The 19414-nt window shown below is 37.6% G+C and overlaps 1 protein-coding gene across 5 annotated transcripts in view; it reads left to right on the top strand.

Moving 5' to 3' along the window:
- Positions 1 to 1875: 1875 nt before the first annotated feature.
- plekhg5b (pleckstrin homology domain containing, family G (with RhoGef domain) member 5b) overlaps positions 1876 to 19414 on the top strand; it is an 82172-nt gene continuing 64633 nt past the window's right edge. Inside the window, exon 1 of one of the 5 annotated variants that reach the window (XM_030139019.1) lies at positions 1876 to 1992. In XM_030139019.1, the coding sequence (XP_029994879.1) occupies positions 1911 to 1992 (82 nt within the window). In that variant the 5' untranslated portion in view covers positions 1876 to 1910. Of the gene's footprint in view, positions 1993 to 11908; positions 12534 to 19414 lie in introns of those variants that run through there. The other 4 variants (XM_030139012.1, XM_030139018.1, XM_030139011.1 and 1 more) reach the window with 4 other exon arrangements.

The raw sequence follows: 19414 nt of genomic DNA, 5'->3' as shown, positions 1-19414 counted from the left end.
ACATGGTTATAACGCGTCACACGACAACACTTTTATCACACGGTTATCACGCGTCACACGACAACACGTTTATCACATGGTTATAACGCGTCAAACGACAACACGTTTATTACACGGTTATCACGCGTCACACGACAACACGTTTAGTACACGTTTTTGACACGGTTATAACGCGTCACACGCCAACACGTTCATTACACGGGTATAACGCGTCACACGACAACACGTTAATTACACGGTTATAACGCGTCACACGCCAACACGTTCATTACACGGCTATAACGCGTCACACGCCAACACGTTCATTACACAGTTATAACGCGTCACACGCCAACATGTTCATTACACGGTTATAACGCGTCACACGCCAACACGTTCATTACACGGCTATAACGCGTCACACGACAACACGTTCATTACACGGTTATAACGCGTCACACGACAACACGATGATTTATTTTTTATTATTATTATTTTTATTTTACAATATATATATATATATATATATATATATATATATATATATATAATTTTTTTTTTTTTTTTTCATTTATTCATTGTTTTTCTCTTTAGACATGTATATTTTTGGCCCTTTACTTTTGTGTGTTTAGTGTATTTATTTTGTTTAAGGATGGGAGGTGGGAAGAATACACAAAGGAGACTTTTAAAAAGTGAGACCCAGTATGACTATGTTTGTTCTTTATCTGGAGGATTCTCCTGTGTGAAAAAAAAAATAAAAGAAAAATAAAAATAAAAATAATAATAATAATAATAATAATGGAGCAGATGTCATTAAAAAAAAAAAAAAAAAAAAAAAAAGCCAAATATTGGCCACTTACATGTAGATGAGCAGAAAAATGGAAAAACTCAGGTGAAGTTCAAAGGTTACTTAAGTACATGTACTTAATTACTTTCCATCAGTGACCCCAAAAAGAAAAGTCTGACGTTGGAATCAGCAAACAATGCATTTTGATTAGTTCTTTGTCTGCAGACTGATTGGTTAATCTACTGTTTCAGGTTTCATTTCCAGATACTGATCAAGTTTTAAACCATCTCAAGTTTAACAGTGACTCAAACCCTGCATGCAGCCAGCCTGTGTGTGCAGCTGTTGAATGGATGTTTTTGGCGCCTCTAGTTGCAGCCTTGTGCCAATAGACACACACACACACACACACACACACACACACACACACACTGCATTGAGTCCTTGTGGATCCAGGTTGTCTGAATGAATGGAGAGGAGCTGCTGGTTGATCTCAGACGGTGCTCAACTTCAGCTGCAGAAAGTGAACAAAGAAATCCACTCTGGACTACAGGTGCCTTAAAGATCCAAACCGACTGTTCTTTTTTTTTTTTGTCATGTGGTGATCCTTTCTTTGCACCGAGCTCCAGTCCAGACGAAGGACGACGAAGACGTTTCTTTACTGTTTTTTTTTTTTTTTTTTTTTTTTTTTGTTTTACGCATGTGTGCAACCAGCAACAGGTTTTTCCTCCATCTCACCACTGGTTTTTTTACCATTGTGATATAAAATCCTAGCGGTTATTCACTGGTGCTAACTTTTCTGTGTTTTTTTAAACCCACGGGATGCTTTTTTGGCCACTCTTTTCCGTGCATTCCCCGCAGCTTTGTGCAGAAGCAGCAGCAGCAGCAGCATCGGATCGAACAGTCTGAGCGCAGTGCGTTTTAAGACCAGGAATGGAGAGAAAATGACTATGCCATACAGATCGGACTGCAAACCAAACACTGCTGGGTGATTTTTTTTTTTTTTTTTTTTTTTTTTTTTTTTTTTTTTTACACTGAACCTTCCTTCCTATTACACCGACAGAGGAACTGCTGGTGCTGGATCAGATATATTTTTTTATTTTTTTATTTTTTTATTATTATTATTCAACAAGGCTTGCATGCGTAAATGGTGCCAAACAAGTGGAGCATGAACTCAGTTCTGCACAAATCGCCACCAAGGAGCTGGCTTGGTCTCAGATTACGACTGAGTAAGTAAAAATTCATGAACTACTATTGATATACCCTTTAGTATTTATTTTCCATGACATATAAGTGTTCTTGATTTCCCAGTGGCTGCCTCTGTGGGAGAAGTCAGCATCTTGAAATGAGTCCCAGCATGGTTTTTTCCTCTTTAAAAAAACAAAACAAAACAAAAAAAACACTATGTATACATGTACACATTGTCTGTGTAAGAAGTCAGAGAACAGAACAGCTCTTGACTTTGATCCTTAGGCTCCAGATCTTTGTTTCATGCTTTCCTCCCAGTCATCAAAGTTAATGGTTGGATTTGGCAAGTGACCTGAGCAATTATCCCAGCTGGAGGCAGAGGTATTTTAGTCAGCGAGGACAGTACACTGTGATCCCACATTTTCCCCCCATGATAAAGGGTCTTAATCATCCTGTAAGGATTGTGGAAGACTCCGGATACACTCAAATGATGTATTCTACTTTTTCTAAATCCTCAACTATCTCAATTTATTGCATTTTTCCCAGGCCTGTCATCTCTCGCCTTTCTTTCCAAACTTCCAAATGAACTGTTTTAGTCTTTGCACAGATTTCGATTCCATTTTTTTTTTTTTTTTTTGTTATAATTCAAGTTTTTATTAGAGTTTTCACTTGGATCACGACATTCATACAATGTTGCTTAACCCTTTCATGCATAGTGGTCACTCCAGTGGACAGCTATTCTACAGCTGTTCTCTTGTATATTCATGGATTTTGTTGTTCTTTTCTTTTCTCTTTTCTTTTCTCTTTTTTTTTTTTTTTTTTTTTTTACACATATCTTTATTAAAATTTAAAGACACTACATATCTTTTCTGGCATGAATTGGTAACATTATGGAGATCTCTCCTGAGCATAAACGCCCAGAATCACAAGCCCTCCCCATAGTTTTTGCACAATTTATCATAAATACATGTTTCTGTGCATCAAAAATTAAACGTGTGGTGTCCAGCTGGGTGGACATTTTTGCAACTTCATGAAAAATACGCTCATAAGAATTTGTTTCATTACTATTTTTTTTTTTTTTTAACGTTTTTTAAAATGTATTTATTTATTTTAAATTTATTTTATTTTTTAATTTATTTTTCAGAAGAAAATTCTCAGTCGCATTGCTTTTTTCATGCCTAAAGAGGAATAAAAACATTTTTGATTAAAGTTCTCATAATTCGTGCATGAAAGGGTTAATGTTAACATTGAGGGCTTTTATACATACATGAAAAGTATGAAAAAGAAATATTACAAAGTGTGGAAGGTCTCAAGAAGAAAAAAAAAATAGAATACATAAATAATTAAATAAATAATTAAATACATGAGGGAAGTAGTTCATCTGTCATCCTGCTGATTGTCAGTCATAGTTATGTAAGACCAGAATGGTTCCCAAACTGGTGCTGTGGTTCCATCCTTATTGTTAACCTTATGAAGCATACATTCATATGAGGCAGTCTTTATCATCCTGTTGACCCATTCTTTAAGCTGTGGGGCTTGAGGTGTTTTCCAGTGTTTAAGAATAATCCTGATTGCAACTGAAACCCCAACCACGATAACAGAAAATTTTCCATTTGATACATTAGCTATCTGTCCATTTTCACCCAGTAAACACAGCCTTGGACAGACTGGGACGGTTCTGTCCAACCAGTTATTTAGAGTATGAACTACAACCATCCAGAAATGTTTGATGATTGGACATTCCCACAAACAGTGGATCAGCGTACCATTCGATTCCATTTTTACATGTACAAGTAGGTGTGATGTTTGGGGTGCAGGTCATGGGTAAGTACAGGGAGCGAAATAAGCATGGAGTTAAAGTTGAGAAGTCCTAATTGGTTGAGTCTGGAACCCTTCAGTGTTCCAGGCCACCAGATTCTTAAGCCTGTCTTAAACACACTGGCCTAATCTGGGAGCAGATGTCTTGTCTGGTGTCTGTCCACCACCATAAAAGAAAAACACACACTGGAAATCCAAGTTTACAATGTTAAAAATGTCAGTTATAATATGCACAAAAGGCCACATGATGCTCTGGGCTAAATTAGTAAATAGTTTCACATCCCAAAGCTTTGTTTTTGTCGTCTGATGCAGCAGTTTATGGCGTTTTTAATAGTGTTTCTCTAAATGTGCTTCAATGCAAATTGATGCCACAGAACAGGAAGTCTCTAAATGAATTATATATCTGGTTGCATCCACGTTTGTACTAGAAAAGGTGCAGAAAGTTGAAAGTTTTGTCACATATGATACAGTGTTTGTATTGCCCAATTTCTTCAAAACTCCAAATAAATAAAGGTTGGAAAAAAAAAAAAAAAAGAAAGTTGAGACTGATGGTGGTAACAGATGACCTACAGAATATGGGTAAGATGGTAGTTTGTGCATGGAGAAACATTTAGAGCAGTGTTTTTCAACCTTGGGGTCGGGACCACATGTGGGGTCGCCTGGAATTCAAATGGGGTCGCCTGACATTTCTAGTAAATGAAAAAAAACAAAACAAAAAGCTTAGGCTACTAATAAAAAATATATGTCGAGTTGAGAGAGACAATCCCAATCCATAAAAGACATGACAAACTGAAGCTGAAACTGAAGTACTGTGGTTCTGTTTATCTGTCAAATGTTCATTGTGGTCAGTTTCAGATGCTGCAGCTCTTTCATAATTCATAGTTTGAGTTCTTGTTTGTTCAGTATTAATTGTCAGCCTTGTAAATCCAAGCTGGACTGACTGTACATATCCTGACCAAGGAAAATCAAATTCTCACTTTGTGCAGTAAGCTACACCTGGCTTTTCTGCCTCCGTCTATAATAATATACATTATATAGACTAAATGTCATCTAAAATTAATGTTTATTTGTAACATAGTATAACAACCTATTACATGATCGAAAACAAATTAATTTTAGCAAAATGTGTGACGTTAAAATGGGGTCATGAGCCACAAAAGGTTGGGAACCACTGCTTTAGAAGGACTGTGGTTTTAATCTGAGCTCCGAGGCCATTTGGTCAGTTCATCTGCAACACTTGAGCTTCACTAGATCGCTCTAATCTGCGTATGTTCTCTGTGTCACTGTGTTTTTGTGCGTGTGTGTCAGGAGTTTTGTACCGGCTCGTGGCTCGGTACAGTTTAAACTTCCTTCTTCGGACTGTCTTTCTATTGTTCCACTTAGTAATTTCCTTTCTCTTTTCCCCTCTTTGCCTTTCTGCCTTTTCCTGATGGCGCTCGGGGTCACCATTCACTTTTGCTTTGTGTTCTTTTTCCTCTTGTCTTTAGCTGCTCAGCGATAGCCGTCCTAGCTTCACAGATGACGTTACTGCTCATCTTGATGCCTTTACTTTGCTCCATTTAGGCCAGGGATGTCAAACTCATTTTCTTCAAGGGGCCACATTCAACTTAATTTAATCTCAAGCGGGCTGGACCAGTAAAATAATAACATAATATCCTAGTATAAGTAATGACAACTTTTTCCTCTTTGTTTTAGTGCGATAAAAAAACATTAAATTATGCAAATATTTACATTTACAAACTATCCTTTCACAAAAAAACATGAATAACCTGAAAAAACTGAAATTTCTTTAGTAAAATATGAGCAGTTTTAACAATATTATGCCTCAACTTATCATTTGTACATGTGCATTACACACAAATGGTAAAACGGTATAATATTGTTTAAAATTTGGAGTTTGGAACTAAAATAAGAACAATTTCTCATTTAGTTTGCCCAGGTCATTATTCTTCTAGGTTCAGTTGGATTAGTTTTGCTCTTTTGAAGCTAAACTAGTTCAGTTGAACCTCGAAGAACTACCAAGAAAAATTGTGTTTTTTTCATTATCCATAAGTTATTATGCTAATATTTTACTTTAGATCATTTTGGTCTGAATGTGGAACCTGAACTAAAATGACTGCGACAGCCTTGATTGTTTATATCTTCAGTGTAATTTTTACATTTCACAAATTCATCCCACGGGCCGGATTTGACCCTTTAGTAGGCCTGGTTTATTCCCCGGGCCGCATGTTTGAGACCCCTGATTTAGGCTCTATGTGATCCACACTGTACCCAGTAATAACTTTTTCATTGCTCTGGTGCTAATTTTGATCGCGCTCTTGGCCTTAAAACCTGATGACTGCAACTACAACCCTTTTTATGTGGCCACATGAGGCTTGTTTTTTCCCATAATAGAATGTGATATAAACTGTAATGAAAAACAAATCAAACTCTGATGCAGTGGCTCTCCGGTCCTAGAATTTGCTTTTCCTTCCTCACATCTCATCATTTCTGTTCCTGTTGTTTTCCTTTTATATGCATTTCACTGCTGCAGGAAGTTTATAAAGAACTAGTTGTATTTCATCATCTTTACACGACTTTGACATAGATATTAAAACTAGAATATTGAACCCTTAATATTCAAAGCCAGTGTCGGTTTCCTATTTCTTTCGTGGGGCTTTCCCCTTTGAAAACCCTGCCCTGCTCTTTATTGTCATTGTCCTCAGCTCACAGACGGTCTTGTGGCACTCGCACGCTACCCTTTCGTCCACTATTTCAGCTCCCAGTACGTTTTTCTACATTTTTTCCACAGCTTGAATTCTTTATCTGTGTTAAAACACGGCGAACAATATCATGTTTTTCATACGACCAAGGTGCTAAATAAGCTTAAATCACCTCTGACTCTCAAAATATAGGTGAATATCACATTACACAGATATGACAGGTGCTGTGGGAGGTTGTCATTGGTCTATCTTCTACAGACCTGTACACTTTATTGAGCTTTCAGTTTTGTTTTCATTCGTATATGAAGTCATAACTCACAGCTATAGGGGATGTTTATTCCTTTCTCTGCATATCTTTAACATGCACAAATGATTTGATAGTGAACATAAGCTGCTATGGTATTAGCTCTACAGCTCCTCTTACATTTACTCACTGTACTTTGTATGGCTGTGACACTTTTTGTGGGACATTGCTTCATCGCAGTGGACATGTTTTTAGGCTTCATATTTCAGATGGTGTACAGCTTTTTGCCCTGAGGAGTGGTACGCGTCTTCCTCGTACAGTACTGCTTTGCATCATCAGACTGTGAACAAACATACTGGGCTGTACTTTGCATTTCCATTTCCATTCAGTTTGCGTAGTGAATCATTATCATGCTTGTACTCTTGGATCTTTACAACTGGAGCATCATCAGCTAAGCAAATATATCACCATCATGTTGTAAATAGACCCAATGGATGTTGTGTCTCTTCATAAAGTTGCAGAGGTCACATACATCTCACACCTTCTTTAAACTCCAGAAGTGTAACTACATTTTTTTTTTTTTTAAACTTCCAAATGTGTCCTTCCACACTTCTAACCTCCACCCTGACTAAATGACTGTTTATGCATATTGCAGCCTTCCACTTGACAATAACTGTACTTTAAGGGAATAAGTGTTTTTGATTTCTGTTGACTCTGTTATTGGATTCTCAGCAGCAGCCCCCACTGCAATTTTAACCAGATTGTTTCAATTATGGGATTATTCATATCAACAAACTGAAGAGTGGTTGTTTGTCCCTCTGAACTGCTGGTTTAAGGATGCACTGGTAAATTACATGCCATCATAGTCATTTATTTGTTGAGGATGGTACTGTACACCCTTTTTCTTGCAGCAAAGTCATTAGGTCATCAATGAGACAAAATATTGGGACACCTTTTGTTAATCAGGTTGTGTATAAAATTTCATGAAAGTACTTGTGACGCAATTAAAGGGGTCATATTTTACTAAACCCACTTTCATTAGTCTTTGGTAGTAGTAGTAGTAGTTTATTCGGTCGTTAATTACTTTAAACAATAAACAAAAACAACGTATCCATTGTTCCATTTGCAATGCGACTGAAAGGGTTTAGACTGAAGTAAAGACTTATTTTGCCTGACCCTATTTACAATTAATACAATTTTTCCATAAGAAAACAAACAAACAAAAAACATTTCAATGTAATCATTGCTAAATATCACATTTATTTGTGTATTTGGACCCTAATAGTTCAAAAAGTTTGAATTTGAACCCTCCAGGTGCTGCAAAACTATCTTTATATTCATTTTGGCAAAAATCAAGTGGATTCGTACAACCTGTTTTAATTCCTACTTAATTTGTTACGTCTATAACTAGTTACATCACAACATTTGCACATATAAGGTCAAGATGTCCGACGAACATTTCTCCGAGTACGACATAATTGTTTGTCAGCAGCAGCGGTTGTAGTCCATACTGAAAATATGTCCAAATTTCCAGCTGATTACCTAAAATGTTCAGTTGTTGGTTGAATGAGACAGAGCAGCACAGCCAACAACCTGGAAGGGGTGGGGCATGAAGTGGCTCATGTGCATTTAAAGGGCCAGCGCTCAAAAAAAGACCTTTGTGGTGTCATTACTCAGAAATAGGGTTGAAGATGGACCTGTGGAGTTGAATTAACAAAGAATTCAGACCTGAGCATAGCATTTACAGTTTATGTAGATCACAGGGAAATGTTTTAAAATGCATAATTCAATTTTAAAAAAGCAAAAATATCACTCCTTTAAAACCATGTGGAACATCTGGGTGCAACAAGTTCTTTTGTGAATCTGTGACAAAATCACACTATGTACTCTCATTAATTGACTTTTTTTTCACACTACAAGTCTTAAATTACTTCTATTCTTAGTTTTCTGGTGAAGGGTTAACCTCGGCCTGTTTGATGGGCCACCTTACTAAATATAACCCCAAACCTCCTCCACATGGGCACGCACAAGCCTTCAACTGCACTCCCTCTGTCAACACTCCCGCCTCACACACTTTTTTCCCCACAGTGCACACACACTCCGGCAAACTCATTTACAGTCTTGTTGTATCGTGCCCGCTCACACACTCGTTTCTCAACACACCATTAATACTTTAGTAAGTGCGATTCTGCTGAAGAGATGGCTCATTCAGCCCAGGCACATTTGGAGGTTTTACTGGCTATTTTTGTCTGACACTAGCACAAATTACAGGGAGTTACTACATTAGCTAATGCTCAGTTGAGTCTCACAGAGTGGAAAAAACATTTGTTAAGAAAAAATATTATTGATCCAGGGTTACTTATAGTTTGAGATTTATGTGAACAATGTGAAGAAGATTTAAACTTTACACATAATTATAATGATATCATATTTAGCTCCGGCTGGCAGAGGATATGGAGACAGTATCCCATCATTTGCACTTATATTTAAGTTTAAAAGTGAATTTTACAAGTCAAGAAAGTCACAGTTTGTTGTAAAACCGCCAAAGAATAAGACTGTGAAAATGTCTAAATAGAAAGTCTGCTACACCCAAAATTCATGGACACGCTGTCATCGCAACAGTGTCTTGCCACGACTGATTCAGAGTCGCTGAAGATATCTCTGCAACATTGACTTGGCCAGACTTGCAGAGATTTCACCTCTTTTAATGTTTTTTCACCTCACTCTTGAAGAATGAGGTGGAGTATGCCAAGGTGTTTTGGTGTTGGTGACTGGTCTCGCACGCAACAAGATGCAGTCTACTGAGTCGTTTGATGCGAAACTAGATCTTCCTTCAGTATTTATACAACAAACCGCAACTTTCTTGACATGTAAAATTCTGTTTGAAATAGATAAATATCATATAAAAAGTGGCAGAATTCAAACAGGATCAAAATTGCCTCTACAGATTGATCATATTTTTTCTGAAAGATAATTTTATAAGACAAAAAATTCACAGTTTGTAGCAAAGGTAGTAAAGAAACATGTAGTTTTGTGTGTATAGCTTAATGGACTGCATCTCTCACTGCATGTGATGCATATCACCAACACCAAAACAGCCACTGCCTCACTACATTTTACCTTAAACTTCAAGAGGGAGAAAATAATTTGTACTTTACTGCTAGATACCACACTTGAAAAAAAGTTAATGTTCTTATCTAGTAAAGTAATTAATTATCAAAGTCAGCAGCAGGTGTGTGAGATGCTATTACCTGTTAGCCATTAGCATGATGACATGATAATGTCAAATGTGTTATGGTCAAAATATGTTTCAAAAATGTGTTATTTTTCTTCCTAAATGGGAACTTTTACACTCTTCTCAGGTCATGGTGCTCATATGCAGCTGGTTGATGTAGCAGGCTAACAGGTTAGCATAAAGCACAAAGATACAACTAGCTATTTGAGTATGCTTGATACTAAAATGGTAAGTTTATTTGTGTCTATTTAATTTTTTACATTATCCAGGCAGGTTACCAGTTTTGCAATTCATTGTGTTTCCATGTTGAATGAAATATGCTATATAAAGTGAGTATATAAAGTTTTGAATGCTTTCTCATCTAAGCTAAACTAGCTTAAATTTATATTGTTAATATTGATAATTGGCGTGTTATCAGTCTTTTCATTTCATGATCAGGAATATCAATGTTATTAAATGTAAAAAAAAACGTAATCTAATTTCTTTGGAGGTACTGGTCGTAGAAAAAGTAGGCTATGTCGTCCTATATTCTGGTCATGATTAGCTTTTGGCTTGCTAAACAGATGCCTGGACCTAAACCATGTCAGAAAATATACTTTGCGCCAGCAGTAAAGAACTGCCAGCTTCTCCTCACCATGAAAAGCAGATTTAGATGTTTTCATCACATATACATAGTGCCCTCCTAATTTCGAATAATAGAATTTCTTTGTAAGTGTTATACTATAAATCCGTGTGTGAGATCATTGGCAGTCCTAGCACAGAGGCAGGTACTATTATTCTTGAGATGGCTGTAAAAAGTGTCTTTTTTTATTAAACGGTTATGTAATCGATAATGATGAAAGGGGAGGCTGTCTAATGCCTCCTCTGCATCTCTCTTTGTTTCTGCAGTAGGTGGAAATTGGCCTTTGTATTTGCAGTCTAGTTCTCATGCTGCACGACTGCTCTCTTCATTAAAAAGGGAAGCCGCGTGCTCAAAGCTGCTTCAGATTATTACCATATGTCTGCAAAGCCCAGAGCTGAGCAGCAAACCGGCTCCCATCCTACCCTCTAATTTCTTATCCCAAAATTGGACATGTGGGTCTTTGTGTGTGACAACGTCCCTCCCTTCCCCCGACCGGCACAGTACATTCTCACAGTATTTCTTCTCCCATTTTAGATGTATAACAGCAGTGCATCAGCCTTTAAGCAACACTGGAGAAATATTATGCCTTTACTTGAGATATCAAACAGCATGTTGTATTAACCCTTCTTTTGTTTTTCAAAGAAGTTGAACATATTGTATCAGTTAGTCATCTTATAATGGGACTCCCTTTTTTTTTGTCTTTTTCATCTGTAAGAGGCCAGTGTGTGCATTGTACCTCCACAGAAATAACTGAGCTCAGCCACCACAGAACTGGTGCATTCATAAAAAGGAATAAATCTTTCAGGAGTCTTAAAGGGCGCGGGCACTAATTAATGCAGAAAAATGTCAGCCTTTTACAGTTTGCGCAAAACATAAAGCAAGTCCACTCTGGGTGTAGGAGGAGGTTTAAAAGAGATCTTTGTGTCACCCAGTCCAAAAGCCATTGGCCCAGATTGCCAGTCCCAGCATGCAACTCACCTCTGCATGAATACAACACTTGTCTGATGGAGTGGGCCGAAAGCCCCCCTATCGTCCAGAGATCCTACACAGGGCTTTAACATGAGCAGCTTGCCTCAAACCCAAGTTTTTTACAGTTTGTGAAACTTTGCCATGGATAAATTTGAAGCTCTGGGAAAGCAGCAGCAAAGGAGATTTTACTTGATGCCGGAGATAAGTTTGCAACACCTTTTGGCAGTTTGACGTCTGTAATTTAGTCAGGAATAGCTCGGTTAAATGGATTAGATGAGGGTAGCATTTGGTGCTTGACAGCCCTTGGTGGGTGGTTTTCAGCAGATGATTAGTAGCGAACTGAAGAGCTACAGTCAACAGGAAGAGGCACAGAAAGAACAGTGAAGATACATGTATCGGTGTGTTCTTTGTTGAAAGCATATGTGGTCGGTTATATTACTTGTTGCTTTTTAAAAAAAGTGGCCTGTTAAAAAACCAAACTTATGGCAGCGGTGAAGCTTATTCTAGGCTTGGAATCAATAATATGGTCCCCTAGAGATGTTATGGATTGTACTTGAGGGAACCCTGCTTGCTTACTTTGACTGGCCTTGAAGTAGAATCAGATTTGTAATGAAAGTTCAAAGTAAGTGTTTTGCGGTCGAACAGGATGAGGTAATAGTGCAGGTGGAGATTTTGTATCAACATATAAACATATTGGCATTTGGCAAGTTTGAGTTTAGTTGGCATGTGTTGTTTTTTGATGATGGATGATGGAAGGGCTGTTTTGATTGGTTGTAGAACTTAATTCTAGTTTGACAACTGACATTTTGATTGTGTGAAGGTAATGAACATTAGGTCGTATATTAATTAGCCTAGAATTAAAGTTATCATGTTCCTGTACTGGAAAAAGCGAGGTGCCTATGAGCTGGAGGCGCTTCCGACCTCTCTCGCTCACACTGGAATAGAGCGCTACTCCTGGTCCTCATCCCTGGATGTCATCCACGATCTGTGTGGTAAGCTGGGGAATGAGATGGATCACCTGACTTATGTTTGTGTGTGTTTGCTAGCAATGAAACAGGAGTCTGTGCAGGACTGGTTTGCATTTTCCATCCATTATCTTTTGATTGTTTACTCTGCACCAGGATACCAGTTGTTAAAAGCACTACTTTTTGGTTTAATAGAACATATATTAAAGCAAAGAATAGTATAAAAAACAACTGATAAATAAATCAACATTATAAATGGAACAAGACTTCTTTTTTTTTTTTTTTTTTTTTTTACAATTGGGAAATCCTTTCCATATTCAGTATGCTTTTTTTTGCCTCTTGGAAGAGTGGCATCATGGGAATTGTTGATTTCACAACCATTAACAAGCAGAAAGCATGTTCAAATAAGCTGTACATTTGGTGACATACATTCATTTAGTATATAACAATATCAGTATCTGTGTTTCTTACTGTAATGAAATGTTCGAGTTAATAAATGGCATATAGGACACTTATGGTCGACTCAATGAAATGGACTGTTTACATCAAATAGAGTTATGGATATTTATCAATTTTGCATATTGTTGGGAACCATCGATAGTATTTAAGTACAGAAATGTATATCGTAGGTTTAATATATTTTAATGCAGAAATAGGGGTGGGCAATAAATCAAATTCATTTTGAATAATCGAGGTTTTGCTGTCTGAAAATCATACAAAGAGATCTTTCTCTGTCAATACTGTTTGCTGATTGTAATTTATTAATAGTGAATGTGTTTCTCCAGTCATATGGCATACAGTTTTAGCAAAGATTTTTTTTTGAGTCGTTTTGTCTTCGGTACTGTAGCCTGAGGCACCGATAAGGGGGGGTAAACATGACAAACTCATGGGGCCCAGCATTTGTGGGGGGCCCATAGAACAGACGAGGGGGTCCAGTGGATACAGGCTTGAAGTTGTGAAAATTTCTTAGAAGATTTGCTGTATAAGAGAGGCATAGACGTCAGGAATTGGACGCTGAAAGTATGTTAAGTTTCAGTGATGTTATTATGTATGGGCCGTGCACCCCCCCCCCCCCCCCCCCCCCCCCTTCATGGCTTTCATGGAGTCCACAATTGGTAGCGGCGCCTCTGCGTGTAGCCATAATACAATCAATAAAAATTGTTGATGACATTGAGACAAATACCCAAGATAAAATTTTTTGGTCATATCGATCAGCTTTTTTTCGATTAGTTTTTATAAAAATCTAGGAGGTGATCTTGTATTCTGTTTTTATGGTTAAAAATGAAGATCTAAACTTTATATACTGGGAATATTAAAGAAAGTTGCATAAAAAGGAGAAAAAGCCAAAGTCAACCCTTCTGCAAAGTTCAGCCTCCTTTTTCTATCAAGACAATATGCTACTGTGTAACATTCAACATGGATCAGACATGACTTCACAGTGTTATATACTTTTCTGTAAGCAGATGATCTGGTTGACTTGCATTCTGAGCTAAGCGTTTCAGCACCATAATGGAAAGGGATTTTTTTTTTTTTTTTCCATTGCTCTGTTCTTCCGTGGAAAGCACTGGATGACCTGGCATGGAGACAGCCTCACATGAGTAAGAAGAGAGGGAAAGTGCAGATGAGAACAGTCCCAGAGATGAAATATTTACCACTGAAGAAGTGCATAGCTAAACTGAAATGCTTCTCTGTCTTCTCTCAGTGCTTTTTTTGACGTGGCACAGGAGCACTTGCCTTCCGCTGTGCCACCCGATTTATGCCATTAGTGAAAGGGAAGTGATAACACAGGGTAGAGGAGGAATGTTCTTTATCCTCTTCCCACTGCCAACCAGCCTCTTGGAAATCCGGCGACTTTCTGGTCAGCTTAAGGACGGTTCCTGCTGTTTGGCAGAGCCCGAAAGCAGGAATGCCAAAGAAGAAACAGTGTGGCTTTGATCCTCACCTTTTCACCATGTCTGTAATTAAGCCTGCAGCTTTTACTGAAAACATTTCCGAGCTCTGATGGATCATTTGCTGCTTCTCAGCTTGAAGATACTTTCCCTTTATACAAAATTTAGAGTGGACGCTATTCGTCTCTTCATTCTGAGCCCCAAACTCTTGTCATATATCATACCTGTCCTGTCTCACCTGGATTTCCCTAAGTTGTCGCTATAAATCTGCATTCCTTTAGGGTTGTAGGAAGACATGCCAAATTTGTACTTGTGAAGATGAACAACAAGCGCCTGCAGCTGTCTTGGTTAATGGGTCTCCAAGTATTTTGTCTTTGAAGCCTTTTTATGAGCTACAGTAGCAGCTTCTTTTGTCTCGCAACAGTCGTGCAAAATTGGTATTTCTCTATACGCTTTAGGTTTCTTGACCACACGTTAAACAGTCCTCTTGGTGGAGATTTTTAAAAACACTTTCCAATGTCAAACAGCTCCAGTTTGATGTATATCTGTAACTGAGATACTAGAAAATGGTGGTATCACACCCCAATTTTACCATTTCTGTTAGTGCTTTGTGTAAGCGTCAAACATCAAATGTACAGTCACGGAAAAAAATATTAGACCACCCTTGTTTTCTTCAATTTCTTGTTCATTTTAATGCCTGGTACAAGTAAAGGTACATTTGTTTGGACAAATATAATGATAACAACAAAAATAGCTCATAATAGTTTAATTTTAGAGCTGATATCTGGACATTTTCCATGTTTTTCTTGATAATAACCAAAATCACTTCAGTTCTTACATCAATAGCTATGACATTGTACTGACAAAAACAGTGCTTTTAGGCATTCCATGTTTTCTTTTCTGTCTGTTTTAGTCACATGATACCCACAGGAGTCAGTACTTGATTGCATAACCATTGTATTTGATGACTTTTGATGGTCTAATGATTTTTTCTGTGACTGTAGATGTACAGATCAGTGTGTTACCTGCAGGAGATGGAGGTCACTATGGACATTGTTGGTAGAGGGACTGAACTAGACATGTATCAGTGATGTGGAGAAATGTTAATAATGAGAAATAACTTGTTGTTGTTGTCCAACTGCATGACAGACTAAACCCTCTGCATCGTCAATATCCAGTATTATCTGCAGTGTCCACCCTAAAGAATTATTCTGTAAAAAGAAAGTTGCATAGACAGAATAAAAAACAAAAACAAAAAAACAGTGGACAGCCAGTCAAATAACAGTCTTAATCTTCATATAGGTTACTGCATAGCTGATAGTTTACATCATAGCTGTTTTTAGACCAGAAAAAGCCACAGTAAAAGTACAAATCACCCCTGTTTTTACAGTTTATGTTGTCAATAGCTGCACCAAGATCTGTTTGGAAGTCCAAACACACTTTAGTCTAAACTGTGGATCAATAAATAGCAAATATACTGAATGTAATAACATCACATAAATGTTTATCTATGTAAGTTTCATAATCAAAGTCAAAGAAAGAAGAAACTACAATTTCTGCATCAAATTCCACTTTTTTTTTTATTTTGAGCTGTGTCCGGTGGTGAAAATACAACGGTACTTTTAGGTTTTATCACTTTGTCACTTTCTTTGATTCTAAAAGTTGTTTCTTAGCGATTCTCATCCCATCTGGTTGCCTTATGATTCTTTAGTCAAAGGCCATGCGTTGCAAGTTTTCTTCACCATAGGAGATATGCATTGTGACTCACTACTCCCTCTAGTGGTCACATAAATCTGAAGGACCATTGAGATAAAAAGATTCAGCGCATACCTCTACAATCCATTACATCTTTGGGGTAACTGCTGAGCTTTTTATTCTAAACACTCTATTGATATTTTAGGTCATATTTGATCATTTTATAAATAATACATATAAATCCTTTAAACTCAACTAACATGAAAAAAATTTGGTTGGTTGGTTGAAGAGTCCTAATTTGGATTTCAATAAAATTTCAGCTCATGTGTTTCTTTGACCACCACCGTCTTGCTGTACACCACGTTCACTAGGCCGGTCTAAAATATCCTCAGTGTACATGTACATACTGGCATTCCTCAGGTCATACTCACCCACGGGTTCCAGTAACAGGAGAACATACCTTTTATTTCACTGGGAGTTTATCCGATAACACAGATAAATCCCATAAAAAGAAAAGTCAGACACAAAAGGCCACACTATTATATAATAATCAACGCGTACTTGACCAATTACTGTAATTTCTGACATAAATTCCCTAAAAAATTCAAGATATGCAGTAATCCCCCCATGACCGCTCTTTAATATGGTGACAGTGCATTAAGTTTTCATCTAACACTCTTGAAATTGGAGAAAAGTGCATTTTTTTCAATGGCTGTCACTGTCTGGAATATTTTCATCATGATTCAGCAGTTTATAGTACATACATATGCTTTAATGATTTTTGTAATCAGAAAACTGAATGCACCTCCTCCCTTCTCTCTGGAACAGTTTACACTTGTTGCTCTGTGGTTTCCAGTGTTATAAAAGGAGACCATGAGTTCGCTCAAATGTGGTAGACGGGAGAGACAGATGGAGGGAGGGGGTAGAGGAGTGTGTGATGCACATGTGTGCGATTTAACCACTACGGGGGTAAAACAACATTAAGCGGGAGGGCTGTGTCGTGTCCCCGCTGCCACTGAACCCTCAGCATTAAAAACAGATGCAACCTGCTTGTGCTCTCCAGACCCAGACTCAGTCACCTGTAGATGGTTTGACTTCCTTAAACGAATTATAAATACAGTTAGAGTCAGAAGTATTTTACAACAGTCAATTCACAGAAACTCCCACACACCTCCCTCAAACCTTCATGTAGTACAGGGGTTGGACAAAATAATGGAAACACCTTAAAAAATCAACAAAATATAATTTAATATGGTGTAGGTCCGCCTTTTGCGGCAATTACAGCCTCAATTCTCCGAGGTATTGATTCATACAACTTGTGAATTGTTTCCAAAGGAATTTTAAGCCATTCTTCAGTTAGAATACCCTCCAACTCTTTTAGAGACGATGGCGGTGGAAATCGACGTCTTACTTGAATCTCTAAAACTGACCATAAATGCTCAATAATGTTGAGGTCTGGGGACTGTGCTGGCCATACGAGATGCTCAACTTCATTAGAATGTTCCTCATGCCATTCTTTAACAATTCTAGCTGTATGGATTGGGGCATTATCATCTTGAGGTGAAGGTGTTTCCATTATTTTGTCCAACCCCTGTAGCTGCTGTTAGGTTTAGGACTTTCACTGCCTTAGCTACCTTTTTTTCTGACATGTTTATATCACCGTCCTCTGATCTGCCTCTCTTGTCTGTCTGCTACCCTCTATGTGCTGATATGGCTTCATCTGTGCCAGGTTTCTCTGTCCGTATGCCATCCAGCCTGCCTGCCATATGTGTTCCTCCCTCAAGAGGCTTTTCATAACCGTCTCCTGGCAGGGAGGTGTATGTTACATTACTGTTCTTTTAACAGAGAGAAGGGAGGGATATATGTGTGTGTATGTGTGTGTGTGTGTGTGTGGTGGTGGTCCTCCTGAACATCACATGAAAATGAAGAGTGCATTGGAAGCCTGTGCAAACACAAGTAGAGGCTCACCCCCTCTCCATACGAGCTATGATGAGACCTCGGCGAATAGTAGGCAGAGTGAAGCATTCTTAACATTCCTCATAAAAACGTGTATAGGGCTAAAGGCCAAGCAAGTGCCTGGCTTTGTCTGTTTTGGCCTGAAGTAGGGTGAGGCTCTGAGGGAGGTGGTAGCGTGAAAGGAGATGACAAATAATATGTTAGTATCCGACAAGTGATAACTGAGAGGCAAGATGTGATTGTGTAAGACCTGGTTAAGCTTTTGGATGTGTGACATGTTCTACAACTAGTATGTGTAAGGGGCTCTGCACAAATGTAAAATGTGTGCAGAGTATGCATGCATGACAAGTAGAAGAAGTAGAAAGCAAAGTAGTGCTGTAGTGGTGGATGATTTTAGAACGGTGATGATCTACAGTCGCAGAAAAAAATATTAGACCACCCTTGTTTTCTTCAATTTCTTGTTCATTTTAATGCCCGGTACAACTAAAGGTACATTTGTTTGGACAAATATAATGATAACAACAAAAAAGGCTCATAATAGTTTAATTTAAGAGTTTAAGAATTTAAGAGACATTTTCCATGGTTTTCTTGATAATAATCAAAATCACTTCAGTTCTTACATCAATAGCTATGGCATTGTACTGACAAAAACAGTGCTTTTAGGCATTCCATGTTTTCTTTTCTGCCTGTTTTAGTCACATGATACACACAGGAGTTAATAGTTGATTGCATAACCATTGTTTTTGATGACTTTTGATGGTCTAATAATTTTTTCTGCAACTATAAGTCTAAATCTGTTAGGTTTTTGATTAGGGGTGAGTAACTTATTTTAATTCAGGGGCCACGTACCTTAAAATTGTAACATAATAAACTATAAATAATGTCAATTCCAAACTTTTCTCCATGTTTTACAGTGAAAAAAGTGAAATTACGGTAAGGGAAATGTTTATGTCTACAAACTACCCTTTAAAAAATGTGAATAACATGAACAAACTGAAATTTCTGAAGTGCAGTTTTAACAGTATTATGCCTCAGCTTGCATAACCATTGTTTTTGATGACTTTTGATGGTCTGTAAATTTTTTCTGCGACTCTACAACATATCAGACCTAAATAAATAACATAGCTATCCAAACTTTCCTACACCACTCATTTTGATTATAAGTGCTAATCAGGACTAGGGGTGTGTATTGGCAAGAATCTGGCGATACGATACAAATCACAATACTAGGATCACGATACGATATATATCACAATATATCGTGATACAGTTAAAAAAGCTATTTTTTGTTTGTTTGGTTTTTTTTAAAGATTATTTCCTGGAAGAATTGAATTACACCAGAAATATGCACAAATACTAAACACATTT

Source organism: Sphaeramia orbicularis, chromosome 7 (genome assembly GCF_902148855.1).
Source record: "Sphaeramia orbicularis chromosome 7, fSphaOr1.1, whole genome shotgun sequence".
Taxonomy (NCBI): domain Eukaryota; kingdom Metazoa; phylum Chordata; class Actinopteri; order Kurtiformes; family Apogonidae; genus Sphaeramia; species Sphaeramia orbicularis.
The sequence above is the reverse complement of the archived record's forward strand: the minus strand, read 5'-3'. Positions and strand labels throughout refer to the sequence as shown.